The 23079-nt window shown below is 46.7% G+C and overlaps 1 protein-coding gene across 1 annotated transcript in view; it reads right to left on the bottom strand.

Moving 5' to 3' along the window:
* Positions 1-284: 284 nt before the first annotated feature.
* The window catches only part of ARFGEF1 (ARF guanine nucleotide exchange factor 1), a 277288-nt gene continuing 254493 nt past the window's right edge, over positions 285-23079 (bottom strand). Inside the window, exon 37 of the mRNA XM_073583854.1 lies at positions 285-479. Within this exon, the coding sequence (XP_073439955.1) occupies positions 451-479 (29 nt within the window). The 3' untranslated portion in view covers positions 285-450. The remainder of the gene's footprint in view (positions 480-23079) is intronic.

A 23079-nucleotide genomic window follows, 5' to 3' on the forward strand; every position in this document is an offset into this window, starting at 1 on the left:
GCAGCCCAGTGACGCGCACCACCAGGTCACAGCGCGCGCGCCGCCCACCCCTACAGGTCCGGTCATGTGACGCCTCCGTCACAGGGCGCAGAGACCCGGAGCACGCAGTCACGCAAGGCACCCCCTCACAAGCTCACACATGCGCTGATGAACAAAAACAAGTGTAAAACTGCACTTGAATAAATGAGTCCACACAAATAGGCCAAAATGCTCCCGTACAAAGCAACATATAAGAAACATTAGGAATCAAGTAACCACATCCATAGTAACTTTAATAATATTCCATACTTTACGAATCCTTTAGTCACATACGTTGTACATTGCATAAGGAGCAAAACTGGGATAATTAGAAAAAAAGAAAAAAAGAAACTTCAGCTCATTTTCTTGGCAGGCAAGAAATAACGACAAAAAATCTCAAAGGACAACATCCGCTTCATAATTCAGGACTGTTCAGTCCCCGTGTCCTCCAAATATATCACCTATAAACACAAAAAAACAGATAAAAAAACATTTAATTAAAAGACCATAAAAGGCCACATAAACAAATAATACCCACATCAAAGGATAATGACACAGAGCAAAGGATTAGGTGACACAAGTATGCAAATTATAATCCAGGTTCAAACCCCTTGGTTGCAATGAATCGAGAATCGATATCCATCTCAACTCTTTTTTCTTCAACATCTTAACCCTATCACCCCCACGTCTCAATACAGGAACCCCATCTATTACTCTAAATCGTAACTGGTTCACTGAATGTCTGCACTCCAAAAAATGCTTCGGAATCGGCAACTCCACAAGTTTAGTCCTAATTGTACTCTTATGCTTACTAATTCGAGCCCTAATCTCCATGGTGGTCTCTCCTATATACATAAGCCCACATGGGCACAAAATCAAGTAAATCACAAAACTCGACGAACACGTATACCTTTCTTTTATCGAGAATTTTTTTCCAGTTCGAGGGTGATTAAAGCTATCCCCCTTTAACATGTTGCCACAACAGGCACATCCCAAACATGGGAAATTGCCCTTTTTAGGAGGACATATTGTCCTTTGTATGTTGACTTTTGATGAACCAATATCTGACCTTACCAATCTATCTTTAAGATTATGTCCACGTCTATACGAAAGCAATGGCCTGTCCACAAATTCTGATATTTGAGGCAAACCCTTCTGTAAGAGGCTCCAATGTTTGTTCAGGATACCTCCAATCCTGCCACTAACTGGGCAATATGTTGAGACAAAAGGAACACGTCTCGTAGGCCCTTTAATTCGCTTACGGCTATAATCCTCCACCGGTATATTTTGAGCCTTAACTCTATAAGAATTAACCCTATCCATCGGGTAGCCCCTATTAACAAATTTTGTACACATCTGGTCCAATCTTAAATCCAACTTATCATCCTCTTTGACAATCCTCCGTACACGTAACATCTGACTCCATGGAAGTGACTCCACCATCCATCTTGGGTGATTACTATCATACACCAAAAGACTATTCCTATCCGTCTCTTTTACAAAAAGATCAGTATACAGAGACTCACCTTTCCTATAGACCAGCGTGTCCAAAAATTGGACCTGATCATAAGAGTGGGTCAATGTGAACTTCAGCTCAGAGAATGCATTGTTCAATTCATTTTGAAAATCAAGAAGATCCTCCAGACTACCATCCCAGATACAGAAGATATCGTCGATGTAGCACCACCAGGCCCGGACATGGCACCAGTAGGTGGAATTGTATACATACCGGTCCTCCAATACCGCCATATAGATGTTAGCATAAGTTGGGGCCACAATGGACCCCATGGCGGTACCCCGCAACTGTAGGTAGTAATCATCCCCAAAGAGAAAAAAATTTCTCCTGAGGATGAAACCTAACAGTGCTAGGACCAGTTGTGCACACTCCGGTGCCATGTCCGAGCCTGTCAGCACCACATCGACGGCCTCCAAGCCCCTGTCATGCTCAATGGACTTATATAGAGAAACCACATCAAAAGATGCAAGCACCATATGAGAAGTAACTTTAACGTCACTAATTTTCTGCAGAAAATCATTCGTGTCTATGATGTAAGACCGCGCTGAGGTAGCAAAACGCCGCAATACTTTGTCAAGAAAAATCGAAACCTTATTACATAATGACCCCTCCCAGATACTATGGGACGCCCAGGTGGATTCTCCAAATTTTTATGTATTTTCGGTAACGTATATAATATTGGTGTCTGGGGGGCATCAACCACCAAATATTCAGATAGCTTCTGATCAATGAGTCCATTAAGTAGGGACTCATCCACCAAGAGCCGCAATTCTCTCAAAAAAAGAGAGGTGGGATCACTAGTCAATTTAACATACACTGCAGTGTCAGAGAGTTGGCCAAGAATCTCCATCCTGTATTTGTCTGTATCCATAACAACTACCGCACCACCTTTATCTGCAGCTTTTATCGTAATAGCAGTATTTTTTGAAAGATTATCTAATGCCTGTTTTTCAGAGTAGGTAAAGTTCCCCCTATGTTGACCCCGAAACTCTCCCTCTCTCTACCAACTGAATATACGATTCAACAAAGTTATTCCTAACAGGTGGTTGAAAATTACTCTTACTGTATAATCCAACACCTTCCCCTTACTGTTGGGGTTCCTCAAGGATCGGTTCTAGGCCCCCTCCTCTTCTCCTTGTACACTGCCCCTATTGGTCAAACAATCAGTAGATTTGGTTTCCAGTACCATCTCTATGCTGATGACACCCAATTATACGCTTCTTCTCCTGACATCACGCCAGCCTTTCTAGAAAACACTGGCGATTGTCTAAACGCTGTGTCTAATATCATGTCCTCACTATATCTGAAACTGAACCTGTCAAAGACTGAACTCCTGGTGTTTCCTCCCTCTACTATTGTACCTATACCCGACATTGCTATTTCTGTGTGTGGTTCCACTATTACTCCCCAGCAACATGCCCGCTGTCTTGGGGTCATACTTGATTCCGAGCTTTCCTTTGCCCCACACATTCGATCACTGGCTCGCTCTTGTCATCTGCACCTCAAAAACATTTCTAGAATTCGACCTTTTCTTACTTTTGACTCTGCAAAAACTCTTACTGTTTCTCTTATTCATTCTCGTCTCGACTATTGTAACTCTCTTCTAATCGGTCTCCCTCTTACCAAACTCTCCCCTCTCCAATCTGTCTTGAATGCTGCAGCCAGGATCATATTCCTCGCCAATCGTTACACCGATGCCTCTACCTTGTGCCAGTCATTACACTGGCTACCCATCCACTCCAGAATTCAGTATAAACTTATTACCCTCACCCACAAAGCCCTCCATGGCTCAGCACCACCCTACATCTCCTCCCTTGTTTCAGTATACCACCCTACCCGCGCCCTCCATTCTGCTGATGACCTGAGGTTAGTATCCTCAATAGTCAGAACCTCCCACTCCGGTCTCCAAGACTTTACACGTGCGGCGCCAATTCTTTGGAATGCACTTCCCAGGTCAATACGATTAGTCCCCAATCCCCACAATTTTAAGCGTGTCCTGAAAACGCATTTATTCAGACTGGCCTATCGCCTCAACACATTAACCTAACCTATCCCTGTGTGGCAGAGCCAAAAGTTTTACCATAACCAGGTTCCCAGCATCATGTTCCCACATGCTTTATGCATCCATTAGCCCTCTGTGTCTGTACTGTTACACACTTAACATTATGGCTGGTCCATACAATCAGAGCAACTGTTACCACCCACCTTTCGTGTCTCCCTCTTTCCTCATAGACTGTAAGCTTGCGAGCAGGGCCCTCACTCCTCTTGTTATTTGTTATAATCTACTGTATGTGATTATTGTTATGCTGTAATGTCTACTGTCTGTACAAATCCCCTCTGAAATGTAAAGTGCTGCGGAATATGTCGGCGCTATAAAAATAAAATTTATTATTATATTAAGCGTAAAACCAGTAGATTTATCATCATCATTAATTGCACATGATTTTTCTTCCTTATCAGAGAAAAAGGATGCCAATCGTAGTCTCCTAAAAAAAGAGATAAAAATCACACTCGATTTCAAACCAATCCGGGGAATTTGTGGGACAGAACGACAATCCCTTAGACAATACCCCATAGTCCACTTCAGATAACGCACACGACGAGATATTTACCACCAAGTCTCTCTGTGTTACTGGACTCTCTTTTTCACCTCCATATTCCTCGTTCGCATCGGTGCTTTGCGTGACATTCCCCTTTCTCCTGTGCTTTCTACCTCCTCGACGGGTCCTCCTTTTCTTGTTATATTGTCCATCTTGTCTTTTCCTAAAAAAATAGAAGATGAAGACGCTGCACCCATATTAGAGTCATCCGTTGAATCAGACTCAGCAGTAGCGAACCCAAATCTTTGATCTTTAACTGGTGGTCTCCTCCTTCTACGTATTGGCAAAGGCCGATCTCTCCTAGGATATGGAGTATTTTGCAAACCCATTTGCCATGAGAAAATACGACCAGATCTGTAATCATCAGCATCACGAAACCATTTCGTACGTTTCGTTTTCTCTATATCACCTCGATATTTCACCAACTTATCCTCCAACTGAGATTTAAATAAGTCAACCTCCTGTGCTGTCAGTTCAGCTGTCAATTGCTGCTCCAGATCGGCAATGTTTCTCTTCACAGATTCCACCTCTATATGGAGAAACTCAATATTCAGAAGCATTAGATCAAATGCAAACTTATTTGTAATAGACTCAAACCTACTGCAAAATTGTGAATTATCTGCAAGCAATGTAGGACGTAAATGCGGTCTTAAACCACGTGGAATCCTACGGACTTTATAATATTCACATAATGTAGTAGCATGCAATTCATATGATATGCATTTCCTTCTTTCTGTTTCATATTTCTTTTTAAGCATATCAGCAGTAGGTTTATTTAAAAAGGACATATCTGTCCGGGCTCCAGACAAAATCCTTTTCGAATCATCCTCTGTGTAGGAAAAAATCATGGCAGTATCCAGTTCACCCACCTCTGGATTAACAGTTTCCATATTCAATCCGGTGCAAGTCCGCCAGAGTCCAAACGATATACAGCAAAGAGCAGCCGACAGCACAGCGGAGGAGTGGATGCAGGTTCAAAGGTTCATGGACCCAAATGAACAATAGTCCAAATAAGAAAAAGGAACAGCATCCGGTCTAGGTGAAAATCGTATCAAAAATTTATTCTGCCAGTACAAAATACAACGTTTCGGCCATATTGTGGCCTTTTTCAAGTATAACATAACAGCACAAATGGTGGCCTTTTATAGTGTGGAACAGCCAATCACCATTTAGGTAACACCCATCACAGAAAATTCATACATAGGATACATATAAATACATCCATCAAATACATATATATTCAACATCACGGGTTCTCTAGTCATTATCAATGAATAAATTTTTGATACGATTTTTCACCTAGACCGGATGCTGCTCCTTTTTCTTATCAAGAGAGCAATGTCTAGCCACACCCTCACAGGTGTGTCACTTTCAGGGCGGGCCTGGTTTCTGTTCTCCCTGCTCATTGAGTTTCTTCTTACAATGCACACTGACAGTGCGCTCTCTTTCTGTCTCATCACTTCTCTTAACAGATATGGCTAGGGAGTCACTATGCACTGAGAAAAATATTGCACAGTGACAAGGGAGCTCATACCAAGAATATGTTGGAATTGACAACTGATGCATATGTGGCGCCCCTGAGGCTCAGTCACCACAGAGGTACTGCACCTCCTCCTGAGGTGTGGTATCCCACCATCCAGGTAAGGTGGAGACTCCTGACCATGCTCCAACACCTGCACCCCACACCACAAAGTAGTGTAGCAAAGCACCTTCGGCGGCTCCCTGGTTGGAGTATAGCAAAGCACCCATTGGTGGCTCCCTGCTTGGAACATGAAACGTGCTGGGAGGTGGGTGGAGTTAGATTTCAAGGAGCGGGAAGAGTTTAAGTGAGTCAGTCAGTAGTTGGAGAGGGAGAGAGAAGAAGATCCCTAGAGAGAGGAATAGATGGATGGAAGTGCTGCAGCAGATCCCAGTGACCTGGGTCTGCTGGCACGGGAAAGGGAGAGAGAGAGCAACATAGACTGAAAGCCTGACTCTCCATAGAAAGAAAGGATTAGTACGGAACGTGAGGAGTAAAAGAGAACAGAGGACGTGGGTGAGAAGAGAACCCTTCCTAGAAGTTCTAAGCGCAAGGCCGGGGCCCGGTCCCCGAGGTTGTATGGATACTAATGGTCCTGCAGCAGACACCGGAGGAATAGAAGTAGTGACCACTTTATTCCCACCCAAGACTTGGGGGCACAACAGCAATTGAATAGTGAGCCGGGACTTAGTAGCAGAGAGTCTCCGAAGCAGGCTACAGCTGTCTGCCGTACAAGTAGAGTTCATAGGAACATCAGACAAGAGGAACTCCAGTGTAACTCAGTACTAGGAGTACTTCACCTATGGGCGCTATAAGAGGAGACGTTCAGAAAGGCACAAGTTGGCGGAGCGTTGGAAAGGAGTATTCCATCTGGCCTGGGGGCTGACTGAGTCCCAGCCCCGGAGGACACGGCACGGAAGCAGGCACCTGTTTGTACAACGGACTGTGAGTAAAGCTTTGGAACTACATGCTCTGGTGTTGTCCACTTATTCCTGCGCCAACCTGCCTGGCACTGCTACATCCCCTACGCCTTACACTACACCATCTAAGTGTCGCTACATCCACTCTGCCCTGGGACAACAGCCCTGCCTGTGGAGGGCTATACCATCACTGCTGCACCACACCATCTGTCCCAGAGGATCTGTCTGCAGCGTCGGCTTAACATCTACATTGCCGAACACCACAGGTGGCGTCACAACTTATTCATTGACATTGAACATTTACAATGGGCGCGCAGGGCCACTGGCCGGGTCACAGCTATCGTGACAACTCCCACTGTGATCCACCGGGCCCAGTACAGAGTACCCCACAGCCCTGGGTGTGAGGGCGTCCCACATACTCAGTAGAGGTGCTGACTCATTATTGTTGATCTGAGCTGACAACAGAGAGTGCGCTGCTATTGTGCATATTGCACAGTTCACATTGCCCAGGGACTATCCCAGCCTCAGAATCGGATGTCACTGTTTATGCTTAGTTTCAGGCTGGGGACAAAGGCTGCAGCAGTGATTGTAGCTTCTGCCCCCTGATGACATCTCATTTGAGTATCCTAACATGCACTGGGGACTCTCAAATGAACCATCATCAAAACAGAAATGAGTAAAAAAAAATTTTAGGCAGTTAGATTGATGAGGGAACGGTAGGGACTTTTTAATTAAACCATATTAGAAAAACTATTATTACTTTGGACCACCCTTTTTAGGTTCTATCACACAAGACACATAGCCAGGAGCTTTTTTCCCTCTCCACACATCTCCAATGGTCCTTCAGCCAATTCATCACTTCCTGATTTTGTTAACACACAGTACCTCACCATGTAATTAAAGACAAGAGAATGACAACCAACCTCTTTTCAAGGGCTGCATGGTCTTTCTTAATGGTATGTACACCTGTGGACTTCAAGCAGTTATTCAAATTTTTTTCATTTCAACAAATGTGTTGGAAACATGATTTTGTAGCATTTTTAATATATTAATCATATATATACTGTATATTTATATATACAGTATATATATCCATTTATATAATTGCCTTGTAATGTTTTCATTTCCTGTTCCATCCAGATGTCACCGTATCCCAGAATTCCAAGCAGAGGAAGTTCACCGACCGCCTTATTGGGACACAAATGATGGGTGTCTCAATATGGAAACTTCTGCTGTTACCAACCTATTGTGCAGTACCACCAGTGGAACACTGTCGCACCACACACACACTCTATATGCCGTACGCACCACACACACACACTCACACACACACTCTTACACTCACACTCATGCAGCCTCTTGCACGGTACCACCAGAGGAACACCGTCGCACTGCGCCGGCACGAATTCCGTGCAGGTGCAGTGAATCATTCGGCTGATCCCAGCAGCAGATGCGTGGCGTGTCTACAGGCAGAGGAAGCCGGTCACATTAAAGGGGTCTTCCCACAAACTAAAGTTCATTTTAAAAATTGTCTGTGTCTTACGGTGTATGGAGCATACCACATCTCCTGGGCAGGGGAGGAAGCAAAAGACAAAACCACCCACATCAATCTCTCCAGGTACAAAATTCATAAACCGCGAGTTATTTTTCACAGAGGGAGGTGGCGATGCCTGGCTAATGTAGTCCGGCATTGTTAATCTCTTAGTGATAAATCCTTCACAGTTAGTAAATAACAGTGTAGAAGGCTAATGCATAATATAAAGAAAAGATAATGTTAAGGCATTACTAAGTGGATATTAATTATTAACCCCTTTACCCCCTATGGTGGTTTGCACGTTAATGACCGGACCAATTTTTACAATTCTGACCACTGTCTCTTTATGAGGTAATACAGTAACTCTGTAACACTTCCATAAATCATGGTGATTCAGAGATTGTTTTCTCGTGACATATTGTAATTCATAATAGTTGTACAATTTCTTTGATATGACTTGCATTTAAAAATGGAGATTTGGCAAAAATTTTGAAAATTTAGCAATTTTCCAACTTTGAATTTTCATGCCCTCAAATCACAGAGATATGTCACACAAAATACATAATAATTAACATTTCACACATGTCTAATTTACAAGCATAATTTTGGAACCAACATTTTTTTTGCTTTTTGCTAGGAAGTTATAAGGGTTAAAATTTAAACAGTGGTTTAACATTTTTACAACATTTTTTTTTAGGGACCACATTACATTTGAAGTCACTTTGAGGGGTCTATATGATGGAAAATACCCAAAAGTGACACCATTCTAAAAACTGCACCCATCAAGGTGCTCAAAACCACATTCAAGACATTTATTAACCCTTCAGGTGCTTCCCAGGAATTTTTGCAATGTTTAAAAAAAATGAACATTTAACTTTTTTTCACTTCAGATCGAAATTTTTTACTTTACCAAAGCTAACAGGAGAAATTGGACCCCAAAAGTTGTTGTGCAATTTGTCCTGAGTATGCTGAAACCCCATATGTGCAGGTACCACTGTTTAGTAGGCCCAGTGCAGAGCTCGGAAAGGGAGAAGCGCCGTTTGACTTTTCAATGCAAAATTGGCTGGAATTGAGATCGGACTCCATGTCGCGGTTGGAGAGCTCGTGATGTGCCTAAACAGTGGAAATCCCCCACAAGTGACACCATTTTGCAAAATAGACCCCCAAAGGAACTTATCTAGATGTGTGGTGAGCACTTTGAACCCCCAAGTGCATCACAGAAGTTTATAACGTAGAGACGTAAAAATAAAAAATCATATGTTTTTCACAAAAATGATCTTTTCGCCCCCAATTTTTTATTTTCCAAAGAGTATCAGAAGAAATTGGACCACAAGAATTGTTGTGCAATTTGTCATGAGTATGGTGACACCCCATATGTGGGGGTAAACCACTGTTTGTGCACATGGCAGAGATTGAAAGGGAAGTGTCATGATCCAGGTTGGATATGACAGGTTTTGAATAAGTAACCTTTTTTTTCCTTTGAGCTGGTTGCTTAGAGTTGGTTTTGCCCCCAGTGGCCATTAGTGTTATTACACAGTGGTGTCTTTTGTTCTACCTGGTGGTGAGCGTTATTGCACGGGAATCTCTAACATATGTGAGACTCTGGCTCCTAACTATAAAGGTGTGTCAGGTGTTCTCACTCACTGTTGGTGATATTGGTATTTTCCAACCATCCTTGGTGAAGGAAGGAGCTAGAGAGAGTTCCTGGCAGCTCAGTCAGAATCCTGGAGTGGCAGCTATGGTGTCAGCGAGGAGTTCTGGCAAAGCTTGGAGGAGTGGCAGCTATGGTGTCAGCGAGGAGTTCTTGTAAAGCATGGTGAAGTGGCAGCTATGGTGTCAGCGAGGAGTTCTTGCAAAGCTTGGTGGAGTGGCAGCTATGGTGTCAGCAAGGAGTTCTTGCAAAGCTTGGTGGAGTGGCAGCTATGGTGAAAGCTGCACTCAGATGCTGGACTCTGTTGCTGTAAGAGAGCTGCTCTCAGATGCTGGACTATGTTGCTGGAAAGCTGCACTCGGATGCTGGACTCTGTTGCTGTAAAGCTGCACTCAGATGCTGGACTCTGTTGCTGTAAAGCTGCATTCAGATGCGGGACTCTGTTGCTGGAAAGCTTCACTCAGGTGTTGGAGCCAGTTGGAGGAAAAGATGCACTCAGGTGTCAGACTCTGTTGCTTGGAGCTTTAGCAACAGAGCAAAGCTAAGTGGTGCTTCCCTGTTTGTCACTTTCCTCAATGTGTGTTTTAGTGCAGTGGTGGGATTAGTTTCTGCACCGTCAACTTCACTAGTAAGGGATTGGTTCAGGGCGAGCTAGGGATTTCAGGTATCCTGATCGGCGCCCGGTTCGGAACCGGCCTAGAGATCGTTGGGAGTGTAGAGACACTGACTCAGGGGAGTGCAGGAGGTCTCCACGTCCCCGTTCCCTATCGCAGGGCCACCATTGTAATTGTTTTCCTGGTTTTCCCCTTTATTCTGAAATTCGCCCTTCTGGAGGCGATGTATCCAGACATACGTGTACTACAGAAATTCGCCTGCTGGAGGCGGTGTATCTGGCTGTATGTTCTATTATTTACATTTGCCCTGCTGGAGGGGGTGTATCCAGGGTCACGCGTGTCATATAAATTCGCCCTGCTGGAGGCGGTGTGCCCAGTCTCACGTGACCATGACAGGAAGGAGCGCTGTTTTACTTTTTCAAAGCTAAATTGGCTGAAATTAAGATCATACGCCATGTCACGTTTGGAGAACCCCTGATGTGCCTAAACAGTGGAAACCTAAAGGGGTGACATGGGGGGGGTTTGATTTACTATTTAGAGCGGGTTTTCATAGCTGGTTTTTATGTTAGCCAGCTGTCACACACTAAAAGACGCTTTTTATTGCAAAAATAGTTTTTGCATCAACACATTTTGAGAGCTACAGTATAATCTTTCCATACTTTGGCCCACTGAGTCATGTGAGTTGACATTTTTATTGGTACCATTTTCGTGCACATGACATTTTTTGATCGCTTTTTATTATGATTTTTGGGAGGCAGAATGAACAAAAACCAGCAATTCATGAATTTCTTTTGTGGGGAGTTTATACCATTCCACGTGTGGTAAAATTGATAAAGCAGTTTTATTCTTTGGGTCATTACGATTACAGCGATACCTCATTTATTTCTTTTTTTATGTTTTGGCGCTTTTATACAGTAAAAACTATTTTATATAAAAAATAATTTTTTGCATCTCTTTATTATGAGAGCTATAAAGTTTTTATTTTTTCACTGATGATGCTGTATGGCAACTCGTTTTTTGCTGGAAAAGATGACGCTTTCAGCGGTATCATGTTTATTTATATCCGTTTTTTTGATCATGTGTTATTCCACTTTTTGTTCGGCAGTATCATGATAAAGCATTATTTTTTGCCCTTTTTTTTCTGGGGTTCTCTAAAGGGGTTATCTAGTGGGATAGTTTAATAAGTCAGGTAGTTACAGACGCAGCAGTACTAAATATGTGTACTTTTATTGTTTTTTTTATTTACATAAAGAAATGTATTTATTGGGGAAATTCTTTTTTTTTCTTTATTTATGAATTTTTTAAGAAATATTTTTTCACATGATATTTTTTTTATCTTTTTTATTTTATTACATTGTCCCAGGATGGGACATCATTATATCATTTCAGATCGCTGATCTGACACTTTGCACAGCACTGTGTCAGATCAGCGATCTGACAGACAGTGAAGGAGGCTTGCCGTTGCCTGCTCTTAGCAGGCATTGACAAGCCGCCTTACTGCAGGACCCGGAAGGACCCTGCGGCCATCTTGGAGCCAGTGTCGGGTATTGATGCTGGAAGAGCAGACGGTATGCCTGTGGGCCAGCCTTCAGGAGACGGAAGCGCTGTCCATGGGTCCAGATGGGGCCTTACTGAATGAGTGAGCACGGGCTGCTCAGATGATTATGCGGTGCATGACTAGATCCGCCGTGCCACTCTCCCTCCTCGATCTTCCCACTCGCAGACTCTGTGGTGAGTCACGCTTCTGGGGCGCACTCCGCTGACGTCACAGGAACAGCATGCTGGGAATGGGCATGTCCAAGTGACATCAGAGGAGGTGCGCCGAAAACAAAATGGTTGCACCCTGGGCTCGAATGCCGGCCTGGACACGTGGGGACTCAGTATGTTCTGGCCAGGGTGGTTTGGAGGAGGTTAGGGCTTTTTCGGGACCGGAGGAGGCAGGACCAATGAGAGCACTGTGGATCCCCCTTAAAAAGGGGGGATAGCCATGGGATAGCATTTATGTCAAGCTTACTCCATCAAGGAGGATTTGAGAAGAAAGCAGCAGCATCCACCACTACCATTGCCAGCTCACCAGAGTGGGCATAGTAAAGGGAGCAGCCACTCAATTGGCAGGAGAGTAAGTGGCCATCCCAGTAAAAGGAGTGCAAGGTCACAGGACTCTTTGGTATCCAGAAGGGATGTTGTATATACCCCTGAAAAGCCTCCGAAACCGGTACCCTTAAAGTGACAGTGGGCGTTGAGTGATCGTCATGAATGTCACCACTTTTAATAGGGCCATTTTCTTGTTTAAATCACTAGTAGCCTAGGAAAGCTAGCACAAAGAAGAATAGAGAGTGTGCCCTATGTAAGATCCTGCTAGCAGTGCATCCAGAAAACTATCATGAATGAGACCCCAGACTTTTCCACAAACCTTAGGTCCGTGATCAAGGCTGAGGTGGAAGATTCTCTAAAGACCCTGTTAAAAAGGGAAAGAAAAGATCTGAGGAAGTCTCTACTGAGTCAAACGTTTCTCCACTGTAGGAGGGAGAATGACACAGTGAATCCACGTCATCCTCTTCTTCGTACGGTGATATAGGAGGGACACCATGCTTTCCAGCTGGGGATACAGAAAGGCTAGTCAGAGCAGTTCGGTTGACAATGGGCCTGAAAGAGGAAAACATATCTAGGTCCCTGGAGGACGTAGTATGGTTGAGGAGAGGAAGAAGCGCACATTTACGGTTAATAGCAATATATAGGCACTCATAAATAAAGAGTGGAAAAAAACGGCATGGACTGGTGCTTTGCCCTCATCCTCAAAGAGGAGATACCCCTTTGAGGAAATGGACCCAGAGATCTGGGATAATGTCCCTAAAATTGATGGAGCAGTAGCTAAATCATCAAAGAAGTCAGCTGTGCCCTTTGAGGATTTCAGGGTGCTTAAGGATCCACTAGCCAAAAAAAGTGGATGGTTTTCTTAAACACATCTGGGAGGCAACTGCAGGGGGTCTTAAGCCGGCGATAGCTGAAACCTGTACTGGCCATTCCCTTATGATTTGACTACAATAGAGGAGCAGCTTAAGGACAAGACCCCAAGGGATAAAATCCTGGCCAATATGCCCCTGTTACACAGAGTGGCAGCGTTTCTAGTGTCTCTGTGGAAGCTGCGTTGCTGATGAAGCTGCTTTGGGGTCTTTGATAAGGCTGCTTTGGCGTCTTTGATGAGGCTGCTCTGGCGTCTTTGATGAGGCTGCTGTGGCATCTTTGATGAGGCTGCTCTGGCGTCTTTGATGAGGCTGCTGTGGCATCTTTGATGAGGCTGCCTTGGCGTCGCAGCCGCTGGGACCAGCTGCTGAAGATTTGGAGTAGTCTTCGGGCGTTCCAGCGCCCAGGAGGTGTTGGGTCACAACAGGCCCTGATGGAGTCCTGAGATGAAGTAACCCCCTGTTGTAACAGCGGGGTTGGGCTTGTTAGCGAGTTCAGTGGGACTCCTGTCCCCAAGCAGGGTTGTGTCGCAGTGCTCAAGAGTGGCGGTTTACTGGCCACGCGCACAACTTGGGGCTGTGTGCAGGGTGTCTCTGTTGACGAGGAAAAGGCTCCAACTGCCGACTGCAGCGGGGTGAAGGCGGCTGTGAGCGGTGATAGACAGGCCGCAACCACGGGCTGAAGTGAAACGGCAGCGTCCGCGGGTGGCAGCGGGCAGGCCGCAACCGTGGGCTGAAGGGGGATGGCAGCAGCTGAGAGGGAGCGGACAGGCCGCAGAGAGCTCGAGCTCAGTGGTAATGGCCGAGGATGACCTGGGGCAGATCGTAACCCGGGATTGGGGTGAAGAGGCAGTCCCCTGTCGGTAAGCTCGGCGCCTCTTTCCTGAGGGCCACTACTGCGTATCTACCCTCTGCTGCTGGTCTCTTCTCTCAACTGTCAGTGTCCTTCCTGTTCTCTCATGCCCCCTCTGTCTCCTGCTCTGTGTCTGACGTATCACCAACTGACTCCTCTGCGCGCTCCCTGTCCCTTTTATACTCGCCCCTCCTCTTGCTATCCTATCACTCTCAACAGTCCACTCTCCTCCTCTGTTCCCCGGATACTGTTTCCTAGGAACTCAGATGGCGGTCCCCTTGGTTCCGGCCCGGACACTCTGTGGGGATCCTCCTCCCTACACTTCCCCATCCTGTAAGCTCACCAGTCCTCGGGCGAGGGCCTCAGTATACTTGGGCTGGTCTGCGGAGGTGTCAGTTTTCGTTGCCATATGAACTGGTCCTGTTCGTATCGTTCGGGGGGTTTGCCAGCTGTTGACGGCTCGGAGCGTCTTAGTTTGACGAGGGTGGAGTCTTCTGGGGTGGTGGCCGGTGGTGGGCTAGCTGGTTCGGGCGGGCAAATTGTGTCAGTTGGTTTATCATTGAGTAGAGAGCCCCTGGTTATTGTGGGGAAGTCTTCTTCGTCGTCCGAGTCCCAGAACACGTTCAATGGTTCAGAGACCTGAGGAGCAGGTTCAGGTTGTTTCGGGTCAGTGGAAATACAGGAGCGTAGCATATTCCGATGCACTATGCGGGCAGGCAGAGTTTCATCTTTCTCGGGTAGTATTTCGTACACAGGTCCTTCAGGGTTTATACGGCGTAGGACCTGATAGGGACCTTCTTTTCCCAGCGTGGCTCTAATTTATTCTGGGGACGTTGGTCTAGTACGAGTACTCGGTCTCCGTTTTGGAGGTCAGGAGGTAGAGATGAACTCTTTCCTGGGTGTTCTAAGTCTTGAGGTTTGGTATGTACGATTCGATGAAGAGTTTGCAGCCTGTGCCGGTGATTTCGGACCCATGATGATACCCCAGTCCAGGGCTGAGGTTCCTCTGGGTCTAACTCTACCTCCGTGATCCCCTTGCCCTCGCGTCCGAACAACAGGGAGTAAGGCGTATAGCCGGTAACTCGATGTACTCAGTTGTTATAGACCCATACTAGTTCAGGGACATATTCGGGCCATCGGGCCTTCTTGTCACTCTCCAGAGTACACAACATTTGGAATAATGTCTGATTAAATCGCACGCAGGCCCCGTTTCCCTGCGGCTGGTATGGTGTGGTCTGGGATTTGTCAATACCATAGAGATGGTGTAGTTCCTCCATTATTTTTCCCAAAAAACATGCTCCTTGATCAGAATGTATCTGTCTGTCCAGGGGGCAGTACAAGCAGGGGAGCCGCTGGCATGATGACTTTGCCCAGGGCCTTGCCCTCCTGGCAGTCCCGGAGAACTCGTGCTTCCCGCACCAACTGCTGGAATACCTGTCCTTGGGCCATGCGGGAACCCCACTGTTTCAAGGTCTCATGCGTGGGATCATTGAGGAGTAGGATGCCGAACACCCGCAGTATGTTCATGCCCAGAATGACTGGGTGCTGTTTATCAGTTTCACCGTGGGTCAGAACCACTCCTCTGTGGCCGAGGAATTTACCGCACAGCGTCACCTCTACCCACACCACCCAGGCAACAGGGACCGGTAGTTGATTGGTGGCTACCAGTCTGATCATGGGCCCCCACTGGGGTCTTGCTGCCTCGGGGAAATTCTGCCGGATATAAGTTGCAGGCATAGTTGTTACTTGTGACCCTGTATCCACCAGGCACCGGAGGGCACGGCCCTCGACTTCTGCCCATACCACCGGACACTTTGCGACCAAATCTTCGGGACTTCTACCACCCCTAATCGTGGTTTCTGGCTCCGAGCAGTGTCCCCCCAGCCCGGAGCCCTCTAGTTTAATGGCCACCGGGGTGGGTATCTCCCATGCCGTGGACACTTTCGGGCGAAGTGGCCCGGCTCCCCGCACTCATAGCACCGGGTCTGTGAGGTCTGTCTGCACAGGGTCTGCGAGGTCTGTCTGCCCCGGGTTGGGCGGGGTCCCCAGGGACCAGGGTTGAAACTAGGCCGTCCAGTCCCATACTCAGTCCTTCTTTTCACTTCAGCCAACTTGCCCTGGATGTTCTTCAACTCCTGCTTCATTTCCTCTACCCATTGAGGCTCCGCAACAGCGTTCAGGGAAGCCTCCACACTCCGGACCTTCCCCACGGGGACCGCCATTCCCTGCTCCTGTTCTCGAGTGCGTGCTTGACTTCCCACCTCAGAGAAGTCTATACATGGATTCATTCTAATCTGCTCCCGTAATTCCTGCTTTATTAACGGGTCCCGCAGTCCAGTCACCAACAGGTCGCGTAGTGTAATGTCAACATGTCCTACCCCTTCACCGTCTTTTCTTTCGATGGCCGTGTGTAACTCTTGGAGGACATTCATATACTGGGTGATGGTGTCCCCCTGCATCTGACTGAACAGCCGGGTTCTTAACTCTCCCACGTTGGTTGGGTCCCCATGGGTCTGTTCTAAAATCTGCAAAACCTTATCAAAGGTGTTGTGGTGTCCTGAGGGTTTTAACATCACTGAATTCCGAGCCTCCCCGTCTAATGCCATGAGAGCTACTTCTGCTTCCAGGTCAGGAGTCATCGGGTGAATTCGAAAGAGCCCCTGCATTCGCTCTGTCCAGCTCCATAGCATGGTATTGGAGCTGGAAAATCTAGGCAGGTTGCTCAGCATAGCCCCTAACGAAATGCTGGAACGAGCGCCCTCGTCAACTGTTGAGTTCACGGCCTTGCCCTGGTCTGGGGCGTCATTGTCTGCGCTCAGAGACTGCATCCTGCCGACTACGCCAAGTGTAGGTAACAGCAGGTTCGCAGGATGCAGTGACGAGACGAGAGACTGGTTGAACTTTGAAAAGCAAACTTTTATAATTTGAAGCCGCTAGGGCTATACTAAGCAACCAAAAAGGGACAACAGTTGTCCTCACAGGGACTCAGTACAAACAAACACTATTTGAAAAGAACACGACTAACCCGGCTGAGGCCGGTTACTATGGGGCCATGGTATGGCAGTCTACGGGTCCTTATTGTTATGTCGGACACTAGCGCAGAGGTGTGGTGTGCACAGTGGCCTAAGGCTTGCCACAGACTGGTGCAGACTACTGAACTAATTCCCTAACCACATGCGTAATATCAGAGGGAAGGGATTTCATAATAAGTCAGTCACCAGAATCATACATCTGTCACCATTCACACATAGCAGTATAGTCTATACTAGCGCATGGCGGAACGTCCATGCGCACTTTTTATAGCAGCCGGGACCTTCCGGAAGCTTCCAGATCTCCAAGATGGACCAATGAGATCTGGAGCAGGACCTGAGCACATGATTCCCGATCTCCAATGGGAAACCGTCTCATGAGCATGTTCAGTAGGAGGACAGAGGGACTTAGCCCCTGGAGAGATTTGCTGCAAGGCAATCTCCTCTGTGGTAGATAAAGAGCAAGAGACCGCAGAATGTAAGGGTTTGGATGCCTGCAGAGCAGATGCAGGAACCTGACTCCTAACATTACCCCCCCTCCTAGGGCCCCCTCCTCTCTGAGCCTTCCAGTCCACCACCTTGTGCCCATCAGAGGCATATGCCTCAGACTCGTCCGAAGGCAAGTCTAATGTCCCGGTAGGTGACACGGAAAACCGGGACACATGGAAGGTATCAGAGGCGGCAAGACCGCCAGGTTTAAGAAGGGACACGTGGGAGATAACGGGAGCTGCAAAACCGCCCGGAGCATAAGTTGAAGTGGGACGCCGCGGTGTGTCGGTGAACGTCTCCACTCTCTGTTTAAGGAAGCACATGAGGCGCATGCCTGAATATATTTCTTAATGTCCCGAGCCCTGTACGGCCACCAATACGACCCTGCCAGGAGTTTTGTGGTCTGCATGTAGCCACAGTGACCACCCGCCCTGGACGTGTGTGCCCACGTGAGGACCTTCGGCCGAAGGCGAGGGGGGACAAAGGTCTTGCCCGGCGGCACAGAGTTTGGCCATTGCGGGGCCCCGTTATCCTGGTGAACAGAGTGCTGACAGTGGCAGCCGCAAGTGGAAGCTAGTGTCGGACACGCCTCGAGACTGGCGCGAGACATCTCCATGGGCTCTGGGAGTGAACACGCTAGCTCGGGTGATTCCAGAGGTTCAAAAAGGTGGGGAGCCGGAGTAACCTTCCGTCTGGATTGAGCACGCTCCAGCGCGCACTCCGAAAAACGGAGATCAATACGGGTGGCAATGGCAATCAGCTCCTCCAGATTTGCAGGAACCTTTCTGGTAGAAAGAGCATCCTTAGCATGCTTAGCTAAACCTCTCCAAAACACAGGGATGAGGGCTTTGCCAGACCACTCCAGCTCGGAAGCCAGTGTCCGAAAACGAACGGCATACTGACTAACCGAGAGGGATCCCTGAGTCAAAGCCAGTAGCTGTAGAGAGGTGTCGTGCGTGACCCGTGGTCCCAGGATGACCTGCTTAATAGCTGTTCAAAACTGAGCAGCGGTCCGAACCTCTGGGTCACCACGCTCCCATAGTGGCGTAGCCCACTCCAAGGCTTTGCCCAATAGAAGGGAAACAATAAACCCCACCTTGGCCCGTTCCGTAGGGAATCGCGCAGCCAGTAACTCCAGCTGGATAGAGCACTGGCTGATGAAACCCCTACAGGAGGCGCCATCGTCAGAAAATGTATCGGGCAACAGGAGGCGGGTAACTGTCGGCGCGTGGGAGGACGTGGACATGCGAGAAACCGCCTCTGCGATCGCCTGTACAGCAGCCTCCGAAGACTTTGCCGCTGCGATAACACTCTCAAGAGTAGCCAACCGACCCTCTAGCTAGCGAATGCAGTGAAGGAGTTGCTGCTGATCTGCCATCACCGCACTAAATAAAAATAATAATAAAGTGCGTTCGCAGCTCGGGGTCCACAGTGCAGTAGGTGTTACAACCGCTGCTGAGTAATGGCAGATGAGCAATATGGCGATATAATGCTCACGGGTTCAGCTTCACTCGAAGTGCGCAGAGCGGGCTCTGTTCACACACAGAGGCGCCGCAACAAAAACATACAAAAGGCTGAGCCTGTTAGAGTCACAGGCCTCAGGTAAAAGCACACACGGTATAAGGTCACAGGAGCAGGAACTAAAGACAGAGGGGCTGCGTCCATCTAAACCTACCCGTGTGTGCGGCGTCGCTACTGCGAACGCCAAGAAGGGCTGCAACTGCAGCGCAGCTCAGGACACTGCCGCTGGACGACACAGCTACAAAGCAGGCGCTATGTCGGACACTAGTGCAGAGGTGCAGTGTGCACAGTGGCCTAAGGCGCAGACTACTGAACTAATTCCCTAACCACATGCGTAATATTCGAGGGAAGGGGTTTCATAATAAGTCAGTCACCAGAATCATACATCCGTCACCATTCACACATAGCAGTATAGTCTATACTAGTCCATGGCGGAACGGCCATGGGTGCTTTTTATAGCAGCCGGGACCTTCCGGAAGCTTCAAGATCTCCGAGATGGACCAATGAGATCTGGAGCAGGACCTGAGCACATGACTCCCGATCTCCAGTGGGAAACTGTCTCATAAGCATGCTCAGCAGGAGGACAGAGGGACTTAGCCCCTGGAGAGATTTGCTGCAAGACAATCTCCTCTGCGGTAGATAAAGAGCAAGAGACCGCAGAATGTAAGGGTCTGGATTCCTGCAGAGCAGACAGGTCAAAGATTACCAATACAGAACTCATTCGGGCTGTCAGGGGCTCCGAGTATTTTCACAAAAGTAATATCAGAGGTGACGGCCTACATTTATACTTGGAACACTGCTATCGTCCCTTACCTGGATGACTTCCTAATAGTGGGAAGATCCGAAGATCACTGTGCAGTGCTGCGGAATATGTTGGCGCTATATAAATAAAAATTATTATTATAAAGATATAAGAATTGGCCTGGAGGAGCTTGATTGGAAGGTGAACACCCTCAAGTCATATCTAAAACCAAAAAAGATACTGTCCTTCCTAGGCCTGGATCTGTATTCCGAGCACCAAATCTGTCTTTTACCAGAGGAAATTTAAACAAAATAGTAAACCTGGCCTTGACAGCAATAGATCATCTAAGGATGACCCTAAGGAAAGCTATGTCCCTGCTAGGATCCCTGACATCTTGCATCCCAGCAGTAAGATGGGACAAATTCCACAGGAGGCAGCTTCAGTGTGAAATTCTGTCTGCACAGAGGTCACTAAGAGGACATTTAGAAGGGAAGGTAGATCTTTTTTTTTTTTTTTTTGATCTTTCTTCAACAGTCAGAAACTCCCTTACTTGGTGGACAGACAGGGAAAACTTGTCATCAGGGATCCGTTGGGTAAGGCCACTACAGGGCATAATTACAACAGATGCAAGCAACTCAGGTTGAGGAGCACACCTGAGGAATCACACATTTTAGGGGACCTGGTCTTCTCTATAGAGAAGCCAGGGATCGAACCTGAAAGAGTTATGGGCGATGGAAAGGGCTCTAAGAGACTTTCTTGTCTTCCTCTTGGGTTGCCATGTCCGGGTCATATCGGACAACCGGGCTACTGTGGCTTATATCAACCATCAAGTGTGAGCAAGGTCCCATAACCTAATGATTGCAGCAGGCAAACTACTCCAGCTAGCAGAATAACACCTGTTGTCCCTTACAGCACTTCATATAAGGGGAGTAGAAAATACAAAGGCAGACTTCCTGAACCACGAAAAACTGAAATGGGGAGAATGGTCTTTAAATTCCCAAATCTTTCAGCAGATAGTTTGTGCATAGGGGCAGCCAGAGATACAGTAGATCTATTTGCCAATTTACAGAACAGGAAGGTGAGGAAGTTTTGTTCATTAGACCCAAGGGAAAACCTGTTTGCGATAGATGCTCTTCAGATTCCCTGTAACTGCAGGATTGCCTATGATTTAACTCCAATAACAATGATTCCAACAGTCGTGAGGAAGATCAGGGAAGATCAGACAAAAAGACCATAGTTTTCCCTCTTAAGGTCAATGTCGGTGTCAGATCCGTGGATCATGCCAGATATCTTGGACCTTCTCACCCAAGGGCTAGTATGCCACTCTCAAGTGGAATTTGAAAGGGCAATTCTGAGTCAGAAAGGTTTCTCACTAGGGTTAGTTTCCGCCCTGTTACAAAAGTAGAAAGCCAATAATATCAAGAATTTACGGCAGAACAAGGAAAAATTTCAGGAATTTTTAGGGCAGCCTCTAGGGGATAAGGTTCCAGTAGGATCCATTCTAGAATTCCTGCAGTCAGGACTGGAGCTAGGATTAGCAACAAGTACCTCCAAAGTGCAGGTCTTGGCCTTAGGTATATTATATAACTGTAATCTGGCAACAAATAGATGGGTGTCACGATTTATAAAATCCTGTCGTAGGTCCAGACCGGTTACAATCCCAAGAATTCCACCGTGGGATCTAAATCTGGTACTAGAGGCACAAACTAAAGATCTTTTCTAGCCCATACAGGAATTGTCTGCCAAATTCCTTATGCTTAAGGCCATTATATTAGTGTTTCTAACATCGGCCCTCTGGTTGAGCGATATACAAACCCTGGCCATATGTACTCCCTACACGCAGATACATGAAGATAGGGTTATGCTAAGACCTGACCCGACTTACCTTCCTAAAGTGGCTCTTAAGGTCCATAGGAGCCCAAAAAAAATTTTGACCTTCTTTTGTGATAACCCTAGGAATCCAGGAGAGGAAAGATTGCAAAGGGTAGATGTGAGGAGGTCGCAGTTAGAATATATATCCATGACCAGTCAGTGGATTAAAGACTAGTCCCTGTTTGTAGAATCATAGAATCATAGAGTTGGAAGGGATCTCCTGGGCCATCTGGTCCAACCCCCTGCTCAAAGCAGGATTCGCTAAATCATCCCAGTCAGATGTCTGTCCAAACTCTGTTTGAAGACTTTCATTGAAGGTGAACTCACCACTTCTCGTGGCAGCCTGTTCCACTCATTCATCACTCTAACTGTCAAACTTTTTTCTAATATCTAATCTGTGTCTCCTCCCATTCACTTTCATCCCATTGCTTCTAGTCTTTCCTTGTGCAAATGAGAATAAAGTTGATCCTTCTACAATGTGACAGCCCTTTAGATATTTGTAGACAGCTATTAAGTCTCCTCTCAGTCTTCTCTTTTGCAAACTAAACATTCCCAAATCCTGCAACCTTTCCTCATAAGACAGGGTTTGCAGACCGGTCACCATTCTGGTCACTCTTTTCTGAACTTGCTCCAGTTTGTTGATGTCTTTTTTAAAATGTGGTGCCCAAAACTGGACACAATATTCCAGATGAGGTCTGACCAAAGAGGAGTAGAGGGAAATAATGACTTCACGTGATCTAGACTGTATGCTTCTGTTAATATATCCTAGAATTGCATTTGCCTTTTTTGCTGCTGCATCACACTGTTGACTCATATTCAATCTGTGATCTAATAGTATACCCAAGTCTTTTTCACATGTGCTGTCACTTAGCCCTATTCCTCCAATTCTGTATATGCTTTTTTCATTTTTATTGCCCAGATGTAGTACTTTGTATTTCTCCCTGTTAAAAACCATTATGTTAGCTGCCCACTTCTCCAGTTTATTTAAATCTTTTTGAATCCTCCCTCTCTCTTCTCTAGTATTAGCTATCCCTCCTAGTTTTGTGTCATCAGCAAATTTAAGCAGTTTACCCTCAATTCCTTCATCTAAATCGTTGATAAAGATGTTGAACAATACAGGGCCCAGGACAGAGCCCTGTGGTACCCCACGTGAGACATTCTTCCAACTGGATGTGCAGCCATTTACGACCACTCTTTGGGTCCGATCACTAAGCCAGTTATGAATCCACCTATCAGTT

Source organism: Dendrobates tinctorius, unplaced genomic scaffold (assembly GCF_039654945.1).
Source record: "Dendrobates tinctorius isolate UK_male_01 unplaced genomic scaffold, ASM3965494v1 ptg000082l, whole genome shotgun sequence".
Lineage (NCBI taxonomy): Eukaryota > Metazoa > Chordata > Amphibia > Anura > Dendrobatidae > Dendrobates > Dendrobates tinctorius.